Source organism: Prunus mume, linkage group LG3 (assembly GCF_029339155.1).
Source record: "Prunus mume cultivar Tortuosa linkage group LG3, ASM2933915v1, whole genome shotgun sequence".
Taxonomy (NCBI): domain Eukaryota; kingdom Viridiplantae; phylum Streptophyta; class Magnoliopsida; order Rosales; family Rosaceae; genus Prunus; species Prunus mume.
This window is the reverse complement of record NC_142700.1, coordinates 9088924-9111889: the sequence shown is the minus strand read 5'-3', so window position 1 is coordinate 9111889 and position 22966 is coordinate 9088924. Positions and strand designations below refer to the sequence as shown.

The 22966-nt window shown below is 37.1% G+C and overlaps 3 protein-coding genes and 1 pseudogene across 6 annotated transcripts; 1 reads left to right on the top strand and 3 right to left on the bottom strand.

The window, feature by feature from the left end:
• The first annotated feature begins 405 nt into the window (after positions 1-405).
• LOC103325641 (uncharacterized) lies at positions 406-3651 on the top strand. Its single transcript, XM_089049394.1, has 2 exons — positions 406-3064; positions 3167-3651. The coding sequence occupies exons 1-2, from the start codon at positions 424-426 to the stop codon at positions 3520-3522; spliced, it is 2997 nt and encodes a 998-aa protein (XP_088905520.1). The 5' UTR covers positions 406-423; the 3' UTR covers positions 3523-3651.
• Positions 3652-7324: 3673 nt separating this feature from the next.
• Positions 7325-12535, bottom strand: LOC103325640 (ent-kaurene synthase-like 1; annotated as a pseudogene). Its single transcript, XR_016125316.1, has 14 exons — positions 12023-12535; positions 10846-10904; positions 10473-10764; positions 10218-10398; positions 9879-10093; positions 9667-9787; positions 9440-9537; positions 9136-9359; positions 8927-9039; positions 8700-8798; positions 8312-8527; positions 8039-8180; positions 7667-7912; positions 7325-7577 (listed from the first exon to the last, which is right to left on the bottom strand). The product of XR_016125316.1 is annotated as an ent-kaurene synthase-like 1 (transcript).
• A 148-nt stretch (positions 12536-12683) lies between these two features.
• On the bottom strand, positions 12684-19407 carry LOC103325592 (ent-kaurene synthase-like 1). 3 transcript variants are annotated; one of them, XM_008227785.2, is made up of 15 exons: positions 19279-19407; positions 19081-19195; positions 16783-16871; positions 16407-16692; positions 16141-16321; positions 15607-15824; positions 15394-15514; positions 15134-15231; positions 14829-15052; positions 14629-14741; positions 14402-14500; positions 14032-14247; positions 13807-13948; positions 13245-13490; positions 12684-13148 (listed from the first exon to the last, which is right to left on the bottom strand). In XM_008227785.2, the coding sequence occupies exons 2-15, from the start codon at positions 19133-19135 to the stop codon at positions 12825-12827; spliced, it is 2412 nt and encodes an 803-aa protein (XP_008226007.2). In that variant the 5' UTR covers positions 19136-19195; positions 19279-19407; the 3' UTR covers positions 12684-12824. The 3 variants fall into 3 exon arrangements, with proteins under 3 accessions (XP_008226007.2, XP_088905148.1, XP_088905149.1); XM_089049022.1 differs by having other exon boundaries at positions 16407-16695; positions 19081-19401; XM_089049023.1 differs by having other exon boundaries at positions 19081-19400.
• Positions 19408-20378: 971 nt separating this feature from the next.
• LOC107880798 (uncharacterized) lies at positions 20379-22955 on the bottom strand. The gene is made up of 3 exons (XM_016793112.2): positions 22812-22955; positions 22197-22402; positions 20379-20718 (listed from the first exon to the last, which is right to left on the bottom strand). The coding sequence occupies exons 2-3, from the start codon at positions 22380-22382 to the stop codon at positions 20527-20529; spliced, it is 378 nt and encodes a 125-aa protein (XP_016648598.1). The 5' UTR covers positions 22383-22402; positions 22812-22955; the 3' UTR covers positions 20379-20526.
• Positions 22956-22966: the final 11 nt, after the last annotated feature.

Here is a 22966-nt window from a genome sequence, read left to right as displayed (position 1 = left end):
TCAAAGCAGAAAATCATAGAATATCAAAATTGAATAACAATTAAACTTACAATTATTTGGCAATATTCATTATTTGAATATGAAAATCTTATTTTAAAATCAGTAATTAAATTAAAAAATAAGTACTGCATTTATGACAACTAGAAGTAAAGCATTTATGACTCTCCAAATTAGAGAGTGTGGTTGGGGTTGGTTGAATGTTTTAAGACAGCGCCAAATTAGGTGAGGTCAACCTTGCGTCCACAAAATTCAAACATTGCTTTTATAAGTCGGACTTTAACAGAGGCGGCTTCAAAGTCTTCTCCCATATTCCAAATTTGTGGAAAAGTAGTGAACAGGAGGTCTCAAGTACACAATTGCGGAAACGGAACAGTACATGTAGAATAATAGCTATAAATAAAGCCATCAAACATACACAATTGTATGAAGAAACAAAAAACAATGACAAATTTATTATGCTGTCTAGCTTGCCTTATCTTGTATGTCCAGCTGTTCTTATCACCAAACATTGCTTTTGCTTCTGCTACTTCTTCTGAGGCCGAGGCTCTTCTCAAATGGAAAGCTACCTTTCAAAATGAAACCAAAAATAATCTGACCTCATGGGCTTACTATCCAAACGTAAATACAAACCCATGCAACGTTTGGACTGGTGTTTCATGCAACACTGCTGCAAGTGTCAACAGGGTCAACCTCACCAATTCTGGAATACAAGGTACGCTATATGAATTTCCATTCCTGTCCCTCCCTAATCTCGAATATGTTGACCTCAGCTTGAACCAACTCTTTGGTGCCATCCCATCTCAGATCAGTTCCCTCTCTAAACTCATCTATCTTGACCTTTCTCATAATCAGTTGTCTGGGAAAATCCCACCAGAAATTGGTCTTCTAAATAGTCTTCAAGTCCTGCACCTAAATGAGAATCAACTAAATGGCTCAATCCCTCAAGAAATCAGCCAGCTTCAGTTTCTTAATGAGCTTTGTCTGCAAAAAAACAATTTAACAGGTCCCATTCCTCCAGATTTTGGAAAATTAAAAGACCTAACCATGATGTACTTGTTCAAAAATCAACTTTCTGGTTCTATCCCTTCCGAAATTGGAAATTTGAAGTCTCTAGTGAATCTAGGCATTTATAAGAACAATCTATCTGGTTCAATCCCGACATCTTTAGGTAATCTAACAAACCTTACCCTTCTCTATGCCTATGAAAATAAGCTTTCCGGCGTAATTCCAAAAGAGATAGGGAACTTAAAATCTCTTGTGGACCTACAGTTGAGCGAGAATCACCTTAATGGTTCCATCCCCTCTTCGCTTGGTGACTTGAGCAACCTAGAAATCTTATTCCTACGCGAAAACCAACTTTCTGGCCCCATCCCCCAAGAGATGGAGAATCTCAAGAAGTTGGCTGTGCTGCAATTGAACAATAACAACTTTTCTGGTCATTTGCCCCAAAATATTTGCGGAGGCGGATACCTAGAAAACTTTACAGCACAAAACAACCACTTGATAGGTTCAATCCCCAAAAGCTTGAAAACTTGCAAGAGCTTAGTGAGACTTCGTCTTGAAGGGAACCAACTGACAGGCAATATATCTGATGACTTTGGTGCCTATCCAAATCTTAGATTCATTGACCTAAGCCACAATAACTTGCACGGTGAGATCTCACACCTCTGGGGACAGTGTCCACAATTAGAAACCCTACGAATTGCGGGGAACAAGCTTACTGGTAGTATACCACCTGAGATTAGCCATGCAACCCAAATTCATGAACTCGATCTTTCTTCCAATAGTTTAGTCGGGGTGATCCCAAAGAACTTTGGGAGATTGACTTCTTTGGTGAATTTGATGTTGAATGGCAATCAACTTTGGGGTCCTATACCGTCAGAATTTGGATCGTTGACTGATATTGAATACCTTGACTTGTCCACCAACAAATTCAAAGAGTCAATTCCAGGCATTTTTGGTGACTTTCTCAAATTACACTACTTGAATTTGAGCAACAACAAGTTCAGTCAAGAAATTCCATTTCAGTTGGGGAAGTTAGTTCATCTGTCCCAACTTGATCTAAGTCATAACTCACTTGAGGGTAAGATACCATCACAAATGAGCAGTATGCAAAGCTTGGAGAAGTTGAATCTTTCCTATAATAATCTTACAGGTCTCATTCCAACAAATATTGATGAAATGCATGGCCTGTATCGCATCGACATATCCTACAATCAACTGCAGGGTCCAATCCCCAACAACAAAGCATTTCAAAATGCTCGAATGGAAGGGAATAACGGATTGTGTGGCAACGTTGGAGGACTAAAACCCTGCAATCATTCTGTGGAGCATAAGCATACCTCAAAGAAGGCGTTCTTAATCATTTTCCCTATCTTGGGAACACTTTTACTTGCTTTCCTGGCATTTGTTTTGATTGGAAGAAGAAGTAGAAGAAAGCAAGAACAGGAAATCAAACGGAGCAATATGCACGAAAGCTTTTTCTCAATATCTAATTTTGACGGAAGAAAAATGTATGGAGAAATCATGGAAGCAACCAATGGTTTTGATGTCGTTCATTGCATCGGGAAGGGAGGACAGGGAAGCGTCTACACGGCAAAACTCCCATCAGGCAGCATTGTTGCAGTGAAGAAATTCCATCAAACACTTGATGGTGAGGAGGCATCTCGGAAGGAGTTCCTTAATGAAATAAGGGCCTTAACTCAGATACGACACCGAAACATTGTGAAGTTTCTTGGCTTTTGTTCAAGTGCCCAACACTCGTTTTTGGTCTATGAGTATTTGGAAACAGGTAGCTTGGCTGCAATCTTGAGCAACAAGAATGAAGCTGAAAAATTGGACTGGAGCACAAGGGTGAGAATTGTAAAAGGTGTTGCTCATGCGTTGTGTTATATGCATCATGATTGCTCACCACCAATTGTGCATCGAGACATAACAAGCAGCAACATTTTGCTGCACTGTGACTATGAGCCTTGTGTTTCTGACTTCGGCACTGCTAAGCTTTTGAATCCAGACTCTTCGAATTGGACTGCTCTTGCAGGCACATATGGATATGTAGCACCAGGTAAAATACTAAAATACAGAACTTTTCATTATAAAAAAATTATTATTATTAAGTCTAGATATAACTATATCGATGATTTTCTCTTCTTTCATTTGTATGCAGAGCTAGCTTACACAATGAAGGTAACAGAGAAATGTGATGTTTATAGCTTTGGAGTGCTGGCACTGGAAGTGATTTTGGGAAAGCAGCTAGGCGATTTTGTCTCCTCCTTTTCGTTTCCATCCACCACCTATGCAAACATATTGCTCAAGGATGTACTGGACCAACGCCTTCCCCCTCCAACGCCTCAAGTTCTAGATGAACTCATAACCATTGCAAGGCTATCAATTGCATGCAGACATTCCCATCCACAATCCAGGCCAACAATGCACATGGTTTCCAAGGTATTATCGTTCCAACCGGCTTCTTCCTGTAGAGGACCAGAAGATACTACACTTGAACAACTCATTACGATCTAAATTGAACAACTATTTTGAACAAATGGACCATCCTCGTGTTTAAACATACTGTATTTCATATGAACTTTAGCATGTATATTGTTTTTCAACTCGATTAAAATCTTCAACGTCAACTATCCTTTCATCCAAGTGCTGAGTTCTGGTTTGTATCAGTGTAAAATGGTTTTGCCATATTATCCCATTTATTACCACCTCTTATGGAAAAATCACATCCCAAATTTCAATTTCTTGGACTAAAAGCTTGTGCTGAATTTATAATTTGCCAGACGCAGCTGGCTCAGTCCATAACGATGCAATCGATGCATTTGAATATGTTCTGCTCTACCAATTGGAGTTCATAACTAGCAATCTTAACCTTCTAATGCCTTAATGAATTGAGCCACATGATCGTACAATAAGTAAAATAGCCATGGCCAATAAAGAAAAGAGAAGCAGAACAACCATAGAGATAACTATAAGATATGCCAAATTTGAGAAGGGTCAGGTGTGACCACTCTAAACGTTCATGGACTCCGCCCCTCCGCTTTAGTATTCTACTCCTAGTTCAGTCTGGGCCGGCCTGCAAATGTTTCCAATTTCGAGAAAGACTGGCCCCAGCCAGAAACTTACCTGCCGCGACAACCCCTGGCCCTGGGCTGACATGGTGGCACTGGCTTGCCTTTACTAGGACTTGCACTAGGTGCCTACCAGGTTGATATTCTTCATCTTCATAAACTCCCTAACCGTTCTTCTCTTCTGCAAAAAGTTAATTATCTAGTTGTGATCAAAGAAATAGGCGAATATAATTTTTCTATATATATAAATTTGTATTTAAAATAATCGAGATATTTTATTTTTATTAAACATCTTAAACTGCTTAACTTTAAAGTGAAGTAAGTTTTTGACAACAAAAAAAAAAACAAAAAACAAAAAAAATCTCAAACAAGACCTAATCACTTTGTTGTGAATAATCACGATATTGAAGTCTCCTAGAAGAATATAAAATAAAAAAAAATTATAATATCACGCATCGGGCACGGTGGCTAACAACACTAAGGCATCAATATGCTCTTCATATTTTTCATCAATATTTCCATATTGTTTTATGTCTAGTAAATAACAGTTATTTGTAGCTTATACACATGCAATTTTAGTTAAGGATGATTTTATTTGAACTCCATAATTTGCTCTTTTGATCCCATATTAATTTTTAATATGAATAATTTATTTTACCCATGTACATAATTACTGTTAAGGACAAAAAATATTTAAAATAAAAATTAAATTTGCTCACTACACTCCATATAGAGAACTTTAAAATTATCAAAGATTAGATTCCTTCCAAACTTGATCAACCACATCCATATTTCCATAAGGACCCTATAATCCATATTACCATACGGTTTTAGGACTAGTAATAGTTATTAGTGTTGTGCCGACGGCCTAATAGGAGTTCACTACCTATCCAAATCATACACTGATATTGTCATCATCTTAACCACCTAGGTCCAATTATTGGGTTGAATTAGGCCAAATTGACCTCTAGAGATAGAAATATGTCTTTGCACGTTTCAAAGAAGAAGATAAAAATATAAAAAGATAAAGCAAAAGATAAAGGTACAAAAAAGAAAAAGGTGTTTATGTAGTGGATCAAAACGTCAAGGTCTTTGCGCGTTTCAAACATATAATAGAAAGATAGATCCTTGCGTGTTTCGCACAAACAAAAAAGAAAATCAAACCTAAACAGCACACCAAGTTGTTTTTTAATTACTAGTGGTAGTGGATCGTGCCTAAATTATAATCTATCTATATATGAATGAGAAAACCTTTTATGTATTAAATTGTTTTATCATAAAAGATCCGGTACTATTGTTTTATCATAAAAGATCCGGTTCTATTTTTATATTAAATTCTAGGCACATTAAATTGGTTTGAAGGTGTTATGAATATGTTCCGCTCTACAAGTTGGTAGCAATCTTTACCTTCAACGACTTCGATTGATGAATTGAGTCTTTCACCAAATTGCTTAGACATTTGAAATATATGGAAAAGTACCAAACATGTGTTTTTGTTGTGTGGTGTTCTTTGCAGAGGTTGATCATACAATATACGTATCCGAGGAGGTCTTAATTAATAAGAGATGAATAAATGAAGAAAGGGTAAAAGGAGAAAGCATGACGATCACATCGTCACACAGTTGTTATTAATTCACATATGATAATATGGGTGGAAGATATATTTTTATATTTTAGAGTATTTGATGTAGAACGGCTTGCAGAGGAGATTGAGGGGCAATTGGACCGATGCACGCACAAGGTCATCAAAACTGGTTGTTGCAGGTTTGGGCCTCAAGCTCCGATTGGGATCATAACCCGTCAGTTCGAAGAGAACGAGATAAGGTCAAAAGAACATTTTATTTTTCAGGTTTTTTTTGAAATTTTGTTGTTTTTGTTTTAGACTTTAATTATAATTCCTAACATTCGTTTTATTCAAGGTTTAGAGGCTTGAGAATGTGTATTAAATTGCATTTTGGTGTTTGGTAAGTGAGCTATTGGGAATATAATACCTTATTCATGTATATGAACTTCATGATATGTAAGTCTCACATCAGAGAATACAACAATAATTTATAGTTCAAATATAGGTTGTCCACTATTAATTATTAAGACCTTTTGTGATAAAACCTCACATCTAGAGATTCATTAGGCCTTCTCTCTCTTAGGTGGTTGACGTGGAGAGATAACGCTGGAGATCTGGACTTCTCTTTAATAGAGGTGGCCCCCACATAGGTAGGGCCTATAAATAGCAGACCGTCAAATTAAAAAAATTAAATCACTCGATCAAAGGAGTTACAAAGTGGGAGGGTGTTCCTCTCACTTGTGCAAAACGTCTGTGTCTTTCGGCTCTCACTACCGAGGATCGTTGGCCTTTATCATGATTCATGTCGGCTGTTTGGTCCCTCTTTTGCTCCTTTACTTTCCTTTTTCTTTTTTCGTTTGGTTTGTTTGTGGTGTGACTAGTCTGGGTTGTCTGGCCCGTGCGTGTGCAATTTTTTTTTTGGTGTGTTCTTTTGTGCTTGATAGTTATATGATTGATTTTCCACACTTGACTAATGTAAGTGAATGACTCATAAAGATTAACTGATTTGGGTGATAAACTTGATGAAAAACAACATAATCTAAATTGATTGATAATTCAACCTACAACCCAACAATCCTAGAAAGCACCAAGTTGTTTATCAGTGGATTATGCATGATCTTGTCTATAATATCATTGAGACAACCTTCTACATACTATTGTTAACCTGTTCTGTCACAAAAGGTGTTGGTGTTATTAGCTGACTGAGACAAACGGGGCATGTAGAATAATAGCTACAAATACAACATTACAGAAACAAAAACCATGACATAATTATGCTCTCTGGCCTTATCCTGTATTGCTTCTGCTTCTGGTTTGTATCAGAGTAAACTGGTTTGACCAGATTATATCCTATTTATTACCACCTCTTATGGAAAATTCACATCCAAAAATTTGGTTTCTGGGACAGAAGCCTATGCTGAATTCAATTTGCCTGACGGCTGACGGCAGTCCATGTAATGATTCTACCAATTAGAATTCATAAACTAGCAATCTAAGATTATTTTCCCTCCAAACTTGATCAACCACATCCACATTTCCATAATGTTTTATGACTTGTAAATGTAAAACAGTTATATGTATTTCTTTGCTGCTTGCAGCTTCAATTCAAATGCCATTTATTTACTTTTTACTCGCAATTCACTGAGAATGATGGGTTCCTCAGTTACTGCATTTACACTTTGCATCATCTCATGTGTACTGAATCCATCATCTTTGGCATAAAAAAAGTGCAGCACTTTGCTCATGTTCCAAACCAAATCCTTGCAAGCCCTTGGTACTATGCTACCCGTCTCCTGTAAAACTAATCGTAGCAGCTCTCCCCTCTTACTTTTTATAATACTATTTATCTCATTGATGGCCTCTTCTTCAGTAACGACACCGTTCCCATGAATCATGGTCAACGATAGAGCATTTAGCTTCCCTTCAGTGGAATCCTTCTGCAACACAGCCAGGAGTTATGAGTGAACGATAACAAATTGGATACTAGTTTTTCTTTTCGAAAGAATAATGTGGGGATATTGTCTACCTTGAAGCCTTGGATATCATTCAGAAGACGTCCACAGGTGCTCATAAGTCTATAAAGCTCATGCAATTCGGAACTTCCTACAACCTCCTCTGAAAGCTCGTGCCCAACAAAATAGAGAGCTGGAAGGACAATTGGTCCAATGCCAATTGATATATATCCATTTGTCATATACTCCTCCATTGTTGGCACCGACTTGTTTCTCAACCACTCAGCTTCCTTCAGCCCAGACTTGAGCAAATCCAACCACTGAAAATCAAACATAGCTCATTTCATCCCCAGTTAAATGAATAAAAACAAGTTGAACTTGATAAAAGAAGCTGTTGAGGAAGACATAGTGCTTTTAGAAAGGAAAAATAAAAGATTTTAACTTACAGTCTCAATTATGTCACTTGTCACACTGCGTCCTTGTTGTGCGAATGCCTTGACTCCAATCTCATTAATTGTGTTTTTAAGTGCTGAAAATATAATTTCAACATGCTCGGAACAACAATCAACACTCACATTCACATCCCACCTGAGGTTCAGACAGAAGGAACTTTAGGCCCTCAATGCCAGAAAAACAAAATAAGGAGCGCAAGCATAAACTGCTGACCAACAAATTGATCCAATGGAAATAGGAAAGGAATGGGAACACAGGAAACGTACTTCTCGATCAATCGTATAAGGTTTACTAGCTCCTCTTCAGAACCTCCAACGTCAGTGAAATCATCAACCACAGTTGTAAGCACTCCACTTTTGGCCCATGACATGCGGGCATCCGATAGTTCAGGAGCGAAAAGGTTTGCAGCAGCAGAGAAGTAACAGTAGGCCTGTTTCTGCCTATAAAACTTTAGCTTGTCTAGTCGGTTCTCCACAACCCACCTGCTTACATGGATGGACATCGTAAATAATCATACATGGATGGACATCGTAAATAATCAAACAAAATAAAATAAAGATATTCTGCGTTGCCTTAAAACAACGAAAGCAACCACCTCCACGACCTGCATTTCCCTTGTTTCAATTGAAATCAAGGTCAAGTGGATATATCTACCTTGCAATATGGTTGAGCTCTTTATGGTGTATAGACTGGCAAATGTTGAAGTCTTCCACTGCCAGCTTTAGAAAATCTTCATTTCCAATATTCAAACAACTAGCATGAGAGTACAAGGATAAATAAGTAATCTACATTGATCCCTCATAATAATTTGGCAGAAATCAAATTCTTCTTAAAATAGAGGGAGAAGAAGAGAGAGACAGGAGGAAATACAAGAGGTTTACCTATAAGATGATTTTAAAATTCTTGTACTCTCTGTGTTGTAAGATTTTATTGCTCTCCTGCTTGATAACAGGCCCAAACTTGCGTAGAAAGGAAACTTAAGAGCATCATCCACCTTCAAATAATCAAAAGGTTAAATTTGAGGGAATTACCTTGTGATTATAAAAAGCTAAATCACCAGATCAACAACAGAGACTTATCACAAAATTACCTCCAGGCCAATATGCTTATTGAGTCTACAAGCCTGAGTTAAAGTATTGGATAACTCCTGTTTCAGGAAATGACTCATCCAGTTATTTTGTTTCTCAAGAACCGATTCATCTGGATGTATGATGATTTCTGAAGCCTTAAACAATTCTAAGGCAGCACCAATGTCCTTCATATACCCCCCAAGGGAATTGAAGAAATGATCTTCTGAAAATTGACTTAATGGATCTGCAAGACAGCATAAATCAATTGAACATTTCTTGCCAAAACAAAGTCTTGCACACCAAGGCACCTAAACTGACAAATACCTGCAGAAATATCATATCCATGAACACGTAAGAGTCGAAAAGCCATTGCACAGGTGGCAGCATCTGAAAATATATCTTCCTCCCCCTGCTGCCAGCATCTGTTTATTGGATAATGTCATGCTTCCCCATGGAAGAGAGCTACAATCTATCTAAACTTAATGTTTCACAAAAGCTAAAGCCAAGCACACCATTTACTGGTGCATACATACATGTATAGGAAACATTACCAGTATGTTTCATCCAGTACACTTCTTATTTCCTCCCTGAAATGTCGATCAATACCCAAACTTTCAAGACTGGCAACCATAGAAAGACGAGCATAGTTATTTAGAGGATAAACCGTTGGAACTGAAAAGGGTAATCGAAAATAATCGGTTAAACTTCAACCTAATATAATAAACACGCCTAGAAAATTAATGGTAAGTACTGAGTGAAGAACCTGCATTGCCACACTTCTCTAAGAGTGCACGTAGGTACTTAAGACAATCAGCATTCTTAAGTTGAGTAAAAGCAGCAGCTGTGGTCGATGGCGAATTAAACAAGGACCCATTCTTCTTTTGGTACTTCATGACCAACTCCCAATCCTGTGAGCCAAGTCCTTCTGAAATATATGCTAAGAAGGTTCTCCACCCCTCTGAGTTGCTTCCATAGCCTCTAAAATATTTCAAACAGAGATTTTTCACTTAACAATTTCAGTGCATTCCATTCGTTGTAACGAGCATATGAACTAGACTCTACTGTTGTATATATCTGTTCCTCTAAAGAAAACAAGACATACCTTTTAAGCTCAAAGTCTCTTCTGTGAAATAAAGCATCTAGGGTTGGTGCTCCTAGGGGAAGATACATATCGAAATTCATTGCAGATTCAATCATGGCAGGAAATATTATATTAAATCCAACAGGAGATTGTTGCTCTTCATCGGTAGCTGAAGCTAAATTTGATTCAATAAAATGTAGCCCTAAAAGAGCAAGAGAGGCGTTCATTAGTACAGCATGAAGGAAACTTAGCATGAAGCAAGAGCAACAGATATACCCTTGTTAATTTGTTCTTCGCCAACACTCCACCGCTTTAGTGCAAGGATACATGCTAAGGTAGATAAGAGAGCATCTTTGATTAACAAGGGATTAAACTTAGGACCCCATGAGCCATCATGGAGTTGATTTGCCAATAACCAATTTACACATTCAGGGAAAAAAGGGTCCTTTGAAGAATTTGGAGAAGGGACCATTGCCTCCCAAGCAGTGTCATATGATGAAACAGAGAGATCAACCTCGTTGAACATCTTCTTTATTCTTTCTTTAGTCCCCTCAAAATTCTGATTGGACTAAAAAAAAACACTTTTTGGCATTGTTAACAATATAAAGAGTATAAAGGAAACAATAGAACTAGTGAGGGATAGCCTTACGAAAACAGCGGTATTGCTCTCTCTCTCTGCTGCCCCATTTAGTCTCTGGACTGTTGAAGCTGCTTGTGGCAATAAATTTTTTCCAGATTATTAAAGAAAGTACATCTTAAAGAGCAGAAATCCAATCCAGGTAACCCAAAAAACAATGTTCTTACATTATAGACAAAAACTGAGATAGTAAGAATTAATACTAAACAGTTGAGAGAACTCTAATTATATGCTTTGCTTATACCTCTTATAGGTTACATGCTAATAGAATTTCATATTTGTGGCAATCCAATCATTGAAAACAAAAAAATTAACCTTATCTTCCACTTATTAGAGGTTTCCATGAGTTCAATCTTGATTTTAGATGTCCTTAGACACCTTAAACTTCCAATTTCTCATAAAACCACCTTAGACACCTGAGACAATAATAACTCAAAATACAAATTTAGGAAGTTATGCACAGAAAATTTCTAGTATCGGAGCATCAATGACAAAAACTTATCAAGGTAACAGAGGATTAAGCATGCAATAAAAAGACGCAATCCAAGAAAACCATGCATAAACCAAAAAAATAAATAAACAAAAAATAGAATATGGCCAGAGAGAGAGAGAGACCTGAGGGGGGAAAGGTGGAACACCTAAGATTGTTAAGGTGGGAGAAAGACATGGTTGATGGTTGTACAGAATGAACAAAGAGTGTGACAGACAGTTGCAACTCCAAAAAGGAAAGAGAAAGCTTTGAATGAGAGAGTTGGAATATGTATGTGTATGTATGTAAGTATGTGGTGAATGGAGAGCCTGAGAATTAAGATGGCAGGGGAATCAAAGATACGGCCAATAGGAAGCTCTAAAGTTTAAATTAAGTCATGGATGGCTATTGGAATTTATTCATATTTGTTGCTCTCCAATCCAAGCTACATTCTGAGTTTCCAATTTTACATTGTTGGTAGATTTTCTACAATGTTTCTTCGACGTTTTGACTTAACTTTGTTTTCTTTCTTTTGGTCGGAACTGAATATAGTCAAGCCAAACGGCAGAGCAAGAAGGAAGAAAGAATCGACGCAGCCAGCAAGAGGAGGATGCAGGGGCCAAGTCAAACGTAAGAAGAATGCACAAAACAAAGGCCACATAACAAAAAACACAATAAAATGGAAAATAGAAGCAGTGGAAAGAGCTATGCTATGCGTACCAGATATATGGGATAGAATGATCCCATGCATGCAGCACCAGTATTGGTTTTCATAAATGACGCATTTTGGGATGATCCAGGGCATTAGCTCTTTACATGGAATGATGTCTGCGTAGCCAAGCATTCTTCATTTGAGAATGAAAGCATCAGGATTTGGAGGAATACAATCGCACTGTGGTGCTTCCAGATTTCCCAGCAATTGAAACTGACAATAAAGAGAATCCAAATCCAATAGGATTTGCATAAATAGGTAAGTAGGACAGAAAAAATAAGACAAAAGTTGGCTTTCCGTACAAACATGTGAACACATTCGTTTGCATCTGCAGAAAATCACTATAGATAGCTAAAAATTGTTCTGCCTATGTGCCTCAAGTGATACAATTTATGGGCCCACACAGCAAATTAATAATATCAAGAATCATATATAATATTTTTTTTGTTTAGATTTGATTGTCCTTACTGACACAAGAGTAAGAACTTGGTGGTGGTTAGTATAGAACATATTTACTAATATTAACTTGCAAATAATTAATAAATGAAGAAGGTTTACAATCTCATTGGTTAGCCTGTCATGTGCAGCCATTCTATTCTGTGCATGTGCCAGATGAATCAATTAGAAAGAGTGAGTTGGTTTGTCATAGAATAGAAGAAGGAACAGCCATAGAGAAAACTATAAGATAATCTCAAATTAGTTTTCCCTCCAAACTTGATCAACCACATCCATATTTCCATAAGCACCATATATCATCCCTATTTGGTTTACTGACTGGTAAAGAACAATTTTTTTGTATGGAGAAATCTACTACACATGAAATTGGTTACAAAATTCATCGGCAACGATGGGTTTTTCAGTTACTGCCATAACAGTCTTCATCATATCATGTGCAGTGAATCCATCATTCTTTGCATAAAATAGATGCAGCACTTTGCTCATATTCCAAAACAAATCCTTGCAAGCTCTTGGTACTACGCTACCCTTCTCTAGCAAAACTAGTCTTAGCAATTCTCTCCTCTTACTCATTATAACACTCTTCATCTCATTGATAGTCTCCTCCTCAGTGACGACCCTGTTGCCATGAATCATGGCCAACGTTAAAGCATTTAGCTTCCCTTCCGCAGATTCCCTCTGCAACGTAGCAAGGAGTTATGAGTTAACAATATTAGATGGGATATGGTTTTTATTTTTTTATTTTCTCAAGGAGAATGGGGTGATGTTGTCTACCTTAAAGCCTTGGATATCATTGAGGAGACGCCCAGAAGTGCTCATAAGTCTATACAGATTATAAAATTCGGAATTTCTGACAACCTCCTCTGAAAGCTTAGGCCCCACCAAATAGAGAGCTGGGAGAACAATTGGTCCCAACGCAAATGATACATATGCATTTGTCATATATTCATCCATTGTTGGCACCGACTTGTTTCTCAACCACTCAGCCTCCTTCGACATAGACTTGAGCAAATCTAACCACTGAAAATCAAAGATAGCTCACTTCATCCCTAGTTAAATGAATAAAAGAATGAACATGATAAAGACCATTTAGACTCCCTTGTCATGTACTCTACTTTTGTGAAGTGAGGGAATAGAAAATCAAATAACCATCTTATCATCCACCAGACAGACAGAATAAGGTACCATCAAAATCAGTGTAAGAGAGTGTTCAGGAATGTGAAGTGCATTTTAAGCTGCTTAGGAGGACAACTAGTGCTTTTAGAAAAATATTTTCCGATATTACTCAATAGATAAAGCAATGATAACAAGGACAAATTAAAAGATTCCAACTTACAATCTCAATTACGTGACTTGTCACACTGCGTCCTTGCCACTTGAATGCCTTGACTCCAATCTCATTAATTGTGTTCTTAAGTGCTGAAAATATAATTTCAACATGCTCGGAACAACAATCAACACTCACATTCACATCCCACCTGAGGTCCAATTACAACGAACTTTTAAGACCTCTGTCAGAAATAAAAAAATAATAGGAAAGGAATGGGAAAAGGAAACATACTTCTCGACCAATTGTATGAGGTTTACCAGTTCCTCTTCAGAACCTCCAATGTCAAAGAAATCATCAACCACAGTTGTAAGCACTCCATTTTTGGCCCATGATATGCGGGCATCTGATAGTTCAGGAGCAAAAAGGGTTGCAGCAGCAGAGAAGTAGCAGTATGCCAGCTTCTGCCTAGCAAAATTTAGCTTGTCTAATCTGTTCTCCCCAATCCACCTGCTTACATGGAGGGAAATCACAATATAATAAATAAAAAAATACAAATATTCTGCATTCCTTTAAGCAATGAAAGCAAGAAGCAGAAAATCTAGAAACAAGAAGCTCAGCTTGAGAGAGAGAGAGAGAGAGTGTGTGTAGTAACAACATGTACCTTGCAAGATGGTTGAGTTCTTCACGGTGTATAGATTGGCAAATATTGAAGTCATCCACTGCCAATTTTAGGAAATCTTCATTGCCAATATTCAAACAACTAACATAAGAAGAGCACACCAATCAGTAAGTAATACACTGGTCCGTTATAATAACTCAGCAGAAATCAATTTCTTCTTAAAAAGGAAAAAACAACAGGGGCTGTGGAAGAAAATGCTAGAGGTTTACCGGTAAGAAGATTTTAAAATCCTTGTACTATCTGTGTTGTAATATTTTATAGCCCTCCTGGTTGACAACCGACCCAAATTTGCATAGGAAGGAAATTTAAGAACATCTTCCACCTGAAGACAATCAAAAGTTGCATTTTTAGGGATTACAAAAAGCTAAAACACCAAATCAATATGATAAGAGTTCTCATAACAAGCTACCTCTAGGACAATGTGCTTATTGAATATATGACCCTGAACTAAAGTATTTGATAACTCATGTTTCAGAAAATGGCTTGTCCAGTAATTTTGTTTCTCCATAACTGATTCATCTGGATGTATGATGAATTCTGAAGCCCTCAACAATTCTAAGGCAGCACCAATGTCCTTCAAATATCCTCCAAGGGAATTAAAGAAACAATCTTCTGAAAATTGACTTAATGGATCTACAAGACAGCATGAATCAATTAAATATTTTTTGCCAAAAACAAACTCATGAAGACCAATGCACCTAAAACTGATAATACCTGCAGAAACATCATATCCATTAACACGTAAGAGCCGAAATGCCATTGCACAGGTGGCAGCATCAGAAAATATATCTTCATCACCGTGCAGCCAGCATCTGTTTGTTGGCTAATGTCATACTTCCCCATGGATGAAAACTAATAAATCTCTAAATATAATATTTCACTTGAGAATGATTAAAATAATCACAATTAATTCGTCGTCCAAGCTACACCCAAACACCTCATTCACTGGTGCATACATGTATAGGAAACATTACCTGTATGTTTCGTCCAGTACACTTCTTATTTCCTCCCTGAAATGTCGATCAATACCCAAACTTTCAAGACTGGCAACCATAGAAAGACGGGCATAGTTCTCTAGAGGATAAACCGTTGGAACTGAAAATAATAAGTTGAAAATAATCGATTAAACTTTATCCTGATATAGTAGATACACCTAGAAAATTAATGGAAAATTTTGAATGACGAACCTGCATTTCCAAACTTTTCTAAGAGTGTGCGGAGGTACTTAAGACAATCAGCATTTTTAAGGTGAGTAAAAGCAGCAGCTGTGGTTGACGGTGAATTAAACAAGGACCCATTCTTCCTTTGATACTTCATGACCAACTCCCAATCCTGCGATTTTCCAAATCCTTCTGAAATATATGCTAAGAAGGCTCTCCACCCCTCTGAGTTGCTTCCATAACCGCTAAATGATAACATTTTGGAATGGAGATCTTTTAGAATAATTTAGGATGCAATATAGAAATTTAACCATACCAGTGCATTTCCATTATTTTGACTAGCACATGAACTGATTGTATCACGTATATCCATTCCTTTCCTATCTAATAGACAAAGCTAATTCCACATCTACAGATTTGAGCTCACCTGGCTTGATAGCCTAGTGATAAGATAAAAAAAGAACAATAAAATAATAATAACAACAACAACAATAATAATAGTAATAAATAACTATGAGATAGGACCAAACTTAAAACAAGAAAAGAAGAAACAAAATATACCTTTTAAGCTCACGTTCTCTCCTGTGAAACAAAGCATCTAGAGTTGGTGCTCCCAGGGGAAGATTCATATCCAACTTCATGGCAGATTCAATCATCGCAGGAAACATTATATTAAATCCAACAGGAGAATGTAGCTCTTCATCATTAGCTGAAGCCAAATTTGATTTGATAAAATGTAGCCCTAAAAGAAAAAGAGAGGTGTTCATTTATAGAACATTAATGGAGGAAACTTGGCAGTTAACAAGAAGCAAGAACAATAGATATACCCTTGTTAATTTGTTCTTCGCCCACACTCCACCGTTTTAGTGCAAGGATACATGCTATGGTGGACAAGAGAGCATCTTTCATCAACAAGGGATGCAAATTTGGAGGACCCCATGAACCATCATGGAGTTGATTTCCCAATAGCCAGTTTACGCATTCAGGGAAAAAAGGGTCCGTCAGGGAATTTGGAGAAGGGACCATTGCCACCCAAGCAGTGTCATATGAGGAAACAGTGAGATCAACCTTGTTGAACATCTTCTTTATTCTCAGTTTAGTACCCTCAAAATTCTGCTAAAATTAAAAGACACGTTTACTGTCAACAATATGATATAAAATACTACAAAGGAAATAATAGAACTAGTAGAGGATAAATCTTACCAAACCAGCAGTATTGCCCTCTGCTTCCCCATTTAATGTCGGGATTGTTGAAGCTGCTTGTGGCAAGATATGATTTCCATAAATTTTTTCTGAAAAAAAAATAAATATTATAGAGCAGAAATTCAATGTAGGTTACCCAAAAAGCAGTGTTTTTGCATTATAGGGAAACCCGATAGTAAGCATCATAAGTAGACACTCGGATTTGTGTTTTGTATAAACATAAGTTCATTATCTCTTTGTTGGAACATGTTCAAAGATTTTCAAGCTATGACAATCCAATCATAGAAAAAAGCCGCAAAAGAAACAGTTAAAACAAAACCTTCTTCTTCCAAATTAGCACTGAAATTAACCATATCATATCTTTCACTTATTTGATGTTTCCATGAATCCAATCTTGGTTTTACCTAGTTTTCTCTATTGCTATAGCATCCGACATAAGTCAACAGATTGTTTGTCACCATTTCATTTCATGCATACAACCTCCTCCCAAAGTAATCACAAACTCTTTGGCACTATCAGAGTGCTGAGCTTAGGATCCTTGAGCAAGCCTAAGGATATCTCCTTTAACCCAATAAGCAAGGTCGGCATTATCCTCATAGGGACCATTTGACTCGGAGATCCTAGCACCGTAGCTTGATCCCAATTGCTCACAAGGTGCCTGAATGACCGAGCAGCCTGTTGGTAAAGGGCCATGCTATTTCCGCAGAACCTACCGCAGTCATTACCATGGGACCTGCTGGTAGCACCAGACCCTCCACCAGCTGGCATTCCCATTCCATATGGCATCAGTAGAAGGCACACCAAGTGACCTCAAAAGATTCCCACACTGGAATTGAGAAAGGGACATATACGTGCCAGGCATTCCCTAATCAATATGCACAAATCCTACATATAAATACCACAAAGGTGAACTCCTTTATTGCTACTATAAATACCCTATTGTTCACCCCATTTAAGGTATGCAGTTATTACCCTCTATTACTGAGATTTTGCTAAAATCGATATTTAGATTCCCCTGCTGAATTGGGCATCCAAGGGTCGTAGGCCAGTACCGTATGGTGCCTTTCGTTGGCTACTTGGTGGCTTGTCTTGCAGACTGCTCGGACACTCTGAGCAGGGAAAAGATACACACAGCTCAATCTATCTGATTTGACTGATTGTTGACTCCTTGGTCCATTTTTTAGCATCAACATGATGACATCCTTTAATGTATATATGGCTGCCCATCCATCTCAAGATTTTAAGTTCAACTACACAGTTTATGGACAATAAACTTTTTGCTGCTTATGCAGCAGATTTCAACTTAGAGTCTGAAGCTTAGATTGCAGCATAAGATTTCCAGTCAACAGTTTTTACCACTGTGTTTCATTAATATATGATCAGCTACACAAATTCTTGCTTTCCATTCTTTTCCATGTTGTACAATATCTCCTATTAAAATCATTGTTTGAAGTATTTTGTATTGATTTTTCCACATTAGTCTTGGTCAGCCTCTTGGTCTTTTACCTTCTACTTTGATCTAGTACATAAGGGATCTGCCTTAGTTACACTCATTTCAAAGCAATTCGAATACACATTCATTAATTTATCTCTTAATTACATTCATGCAATTTGGACTCTACATTCATGCTTTTTGGACTCCACATTCTCCCACTAAGAGTCTTAGTAAGTCCTCTAATTGCTTACCCTTTTACCATACTTTTGAAGTTCCTGCTCTTTTGAGCCACCTTATATATAAATTTATATATTTTCTTACAATAAGAGAGAAGATGGAGAGACTACAAAGACAAGAGTCTTGAAATCCTAAAGATAAATCCTTAGTCCTCGGACTCCTCGCAATATTTTTTTATGAATTCTTCTCTTTGATTATCTACCAATATATTCCTAGTTTCTAGTGGCAACTCTTGAGAAGTAATGCTACCAATGCTTCCTGTGTGATCCTTTACATGCATGTTCTAGTGAACAGATAAATCAGGTTCTCAAACTTGAATGAATCCTGACAAGAGGTGTCAAAATGGCATTTTATTTGCTTAATTAAAGAACCTTCTTTTGGTTAATTCTTCAAGTTGCAACCAAGCCTGGATTTAAGAATTTAACAACCTGAGACACTAATAACTCGAAAACTAATTTTTGAGATCAATGACAGAAAAATTCTAAAGTTCGGACATCAATACCGTCAAGATAACCAAAGTAACAACATAAACACAAAATACCCAGTTCAAGAAAATCAAGCATAATCCCAAAACAAAACAAAAACAAATGAAATATGTTGAGAGAGAGAGAGAGAGAGAGAGAAACCTGATGATAAGGAAAAGGTGGAACATTTAACAGTGCTGAGGTGCGAAAAAGACATGGCTGTACTTGTCTCAGAACGAACACACAGAGATTGTGAGAGCTGCAACTCCAGAAACCTCTGAATGAAAGAAAGAGAGTGTGGTTTGTAAATGGGGTGTATAAATGTAAGTGGAGAATGGGAACAAAAATGGCAAGAGATACCGGCCACCAGGAGACCCCAAAACGACAACAGAAGTCTACAGGAAGAAGAGGAAGATGCTGCTTGTCAGAAACAAACGACTATCATTAAAGAGTATAAGTAAGACACTGGTTTTTTTATAAAATCTTAGAAAGAATTCAAATGGTTCTTTCTTTCTTTGGTATCTTTTTCTTTTATACCTGTTGCTTTCTAAGCTTCTGCTTCTGCAGTGTTGTTTGACGTGTCACTGTCCAAGAATATATTGCCACCTTCTCCTCCTATTTGATAAATATGGTATTGTTTTTTGGCATTACCAAACTTTGGCAAATTGGCATGGATAGGTACAAAGGTAGGATCTCAATGTTGATCATAATCTTGTCAATCCCCAATATTATAACATGTGAAATTTATAAACAAAACAAATACTGTATTACAAATTTGAAATTCGTTCTCCCTTATTCTTATCTAGGATTTGAAATTCCTAATGTTTAGTCGGTCTTGTGCAGATTCATCATGGAACATTGAATATAATACAGAAAGGTAAAAATGTCCTTTCATTCTCAAAGAACATTGAATCCGACTAATTTTGGTATATTTGCGTTTTTCATTCCATTGTTGTCATATACATCGAATCTTATTATTGGATGAATATGGTATACACCTGAGTTACTCAGTACCTGTTTCCTCCAATTCTTGGTATATAAATTTTCCTTTCATGTAACATTCGGGCCACCAATAATTTTCCTAAGGAAGATATAGTTGCCTTTTCAATTTTCAATTCTTAATATAAAAGCTTTCTTCATCAACAGAATACATGTGTATAGTTTTTCTAGGGGAGGTGCTTGCTGGTTTAGTCTAATATTAAAATTTTAAAATTCAATTTCAAGACTTAATTTTGTTGTCCCTACACTTTCACTCAGATATAACATTCTAGGGGAGGTGCTTTTACTCATTTTCTACCTGCAGAGATCATTTCCAAATTTGTTTATCAGCCTACTAGATTATTAGATTCCTCTGTCTGTATGGAACGATGATCATGAACGAATGTCTACGGCATACACGACCATCCGAATGGAGAGGTCTCAGTTCAGATAAGGGGGTGGGGGGAGGAGGAAAAGAGAAATGCCAGCAAGGTCACTAAAATTTGCATCAACAAGCAACAATCTTAACCAAAATCTAAAGGACCAAAGGACAAAAATAGAGACTCAGAAAGTTCAGTTCCATACAAGCTCTAAAATATAAAGCAAAGATGGATCTAACTAAATGGTCAGTTACACAAGCATTGAAAGGCCTTCCTTTTTGGGAGCATGCACCACGTTCTTGTTCCCAGGGAAGGCAGTGCGAGAGATGTCTACCAGGGCCTTGAAACTGTATGGTTCGTGCATGGACAGCTCTGACAAAACTTTCCTGTTCAGCTGAATGTTCTCCTTCATCAACCCATGCATGAAATTCCCATAATTAACCTGATGAAAACAGTAAAAACAAAATAAAAGGGAGATCAAAATTCAGTAGAAAACATATATTATACAGGAATCACATGACAACCACTCAAATAACTTTTCTTTTATTTTTTTAAACAGGAAAACCGCTCAAATAGCGTAGGATCATCATATCAGCAATATATTCCAGCTTCTACCAATTCAACAGCTCAACAGCTTTCAGGCCAGAAGGTCTAAGATACATATGATTCCTCACACCTTAATCTAAACTTCTGTAGCCTTCCCCAACTTCCTAGTTTTTCCAAACCCGACCATAAAAATATAATTTGGAAGTACTGTTGTGCAGAGAATATCCAAGTCAAACAAAAAACTTGAAGTCAATTTGAAAATATTTGGCAAAGTTCTTAAGACCACAGGCAGGGTTTACATGCTAACAATCTTTGTAACCAATTCCAAGAATTCCAATGAGGACCCTTATTTCACATGCTATTCTTTTTACTTTTTTACATCTACTTTTCACTAACCAAGTTCTTAGACGTTTACTCTCCATTCTCTTGATTTCCATCTCTTAAAAAATACAACCATAATATGCTTAACCAATATTGGAGAAAGAACAATCCTCTTGATCTTTTATGCAACCAAGGCTACTAATCAACCTCTAGACACAATTGCAAAACAAAACTTAACAAAAAAGACTCTAACCGGGTTAGGATACATGACCCATGCTTCTCTTACTTTCCTATGAGGTAAGTTTCTACATTAGCATATAAAATAGTCTCTCATTTTCCCATCTTTTAACTCCTAAAACCAACAAAAACTGATATGAAGTTCATTGTTCTGCAGTACATTGAAAAGCTCAAGTCCTTAATTTTCAATAATCAGGATTTTCAACAAAACATGACTTATTACAACGCAATCTTAGAGTGAAAGGAATGCAGGAGGGCCAGGAAAGGAAGAGAAGTACAGAGTGACTAAAAATGGGCAAGCTAGGAATAAAGGTCTCTTGAATTATCCCCAACCAAAATGACCTGAAACAGTTCCCTTCACATTTTGTTTAAAGAAAATCCACATCAGCAGACCTACAGAGGCTATGTTGAGACTCAGTTACAGCATCACATCACCAGAGTCATTGACTCACTGCCATATCAATAGGATGGCCCTTTTACTCTACTGCCACACCACCATCTATATACACAAAGTATTGGCTACTATTGCACAAGATAACAATCTTTGACCAAATCAATACTCATCATCTATCTTTCTTCACGTGTATTCTTCTCCCTCACTCCTTTGCGTCCAAGTTGTAGGCAATATAGAAAGGAACTCAGAAATAATTTCACTGGATAAAGATAACTAAATAGACATAGCAAACAGAAGTGTATGGAAAAGTGTAACTTTGATTGAAGTCCAAAACCAAGTGAAAGAGAAACTGCTATAATTCTCTCAAACCAATAGTACCGCATGCATCACATATAAGATAATAGTCACAATTCGATACATACACCATGGATGCGGGTGCCAGCATTGATGCGTTGGATCCAAAGGGAGCGCATGTCTCGCTTCTTGGTGCGGCGATCCCTGTAGGAATACTGCAAGGCCTTCTCCACCCTCTCTCTGGCAATCCTTATGCAATTCTTGGCCCTTCCCCTGAAGCCCTTGGCTAGCTTGAAAATCTTATCCTTGTTCATTGTTCACTTTCCCTTAATTTCTTAAAAGATCAACACACACAAACAGAACACCAACAAAACATAATCAGCGGGAATTATCAGTTATTTAAAAGAACCATTTCTTCCTATTACAGAACAAAGCCAGACAAGTATTCATAAAGGGAAATTCCCCATTGGACAGCAGAGGATCCAGTAGAATGATATAAATTACTAATAAAGTCCGAACATCACAAAGACGTCAATCCCTTAACAACCAATTTAAGAGAAAATATTGATTTTGTGCAACAAATTCTATTGCCAAGAGGGAAATTAAAATTCTCATCAAAAATTTAAGCAGCGACTCTTCAGGCTTGACATACTGGAATGTGAAAGAGTTGCAAAGAGTTCAAAAGGAAACTATAATTCATAAAATAGCTCATTAACTGAGAAAGATGGGTTTTTGCCACTCACCTGAGCCTATCTGAGGTGGGTTCCTTTCTGTATCAGCAGCTTCGAGTTGCACAAACGTCCCAAGAGACCAATCAAAAGGAACAAGCTTTTTAATTTATAATCAATAATACCGAGAAGGAAGGAGGAAGAAGAAGAGGAAGGAACAAGCTTTTTAA

Excerpts from the sequence above, each read along its gene's own strand:
- LOC103325641 (XM_089049394.1), top strand. The coding sequence starts at position 424 with ATGAAGAAACAAAAAACAATGACAAATTTATTATGCTGTCTAGCTTGC. Across the intron at positions 3,065-3,166 it reads ATATGGATATGTAGCACCAG|AGCTAGCTTACACAATGAAG; the intron begins GTAAAATACTAA and ends ATTTGTATGCAG.
- LOC103325592 (XM_089049022.1), bottom strand. The coding sequence starts at position 19,135 with ATGTCTTTTTCGCACCTCAGCACTGTTAAATGTTCCACCTTTTCCTTA. Across the intron at positions 16,872-19,080 it reads CACCTTTTCCTTATCATCAG|AAAAAATTTATGGAAATCAT; the intron begins GTTTCTCTCTCT and ends TTTTTTTTTCAG. Across the intron at positions 14,501-14,628 it reads ATTTTAAAATCTTCTTACCG|TTGTTTGAATATTGGCAATG; the intron begins GTAAACCTCTAG and ends TTCTTATGTTAG.
- LOC107880798 (XM_016793112.2), bottom strand. The coding sequence starts at position 22,382 with ATGAACAAGGATAAGATTTTCAAGCTAGCCAAGGGCTTCAGGGGAAGG. Across the intron at positions 20,719-22,196 it reads CTGGCACCCGCATCCATGGT|GTTAATTATGGGAATTTCAT; the intron begins GTATGTATCGAA and ends TGTTTTCATCAG.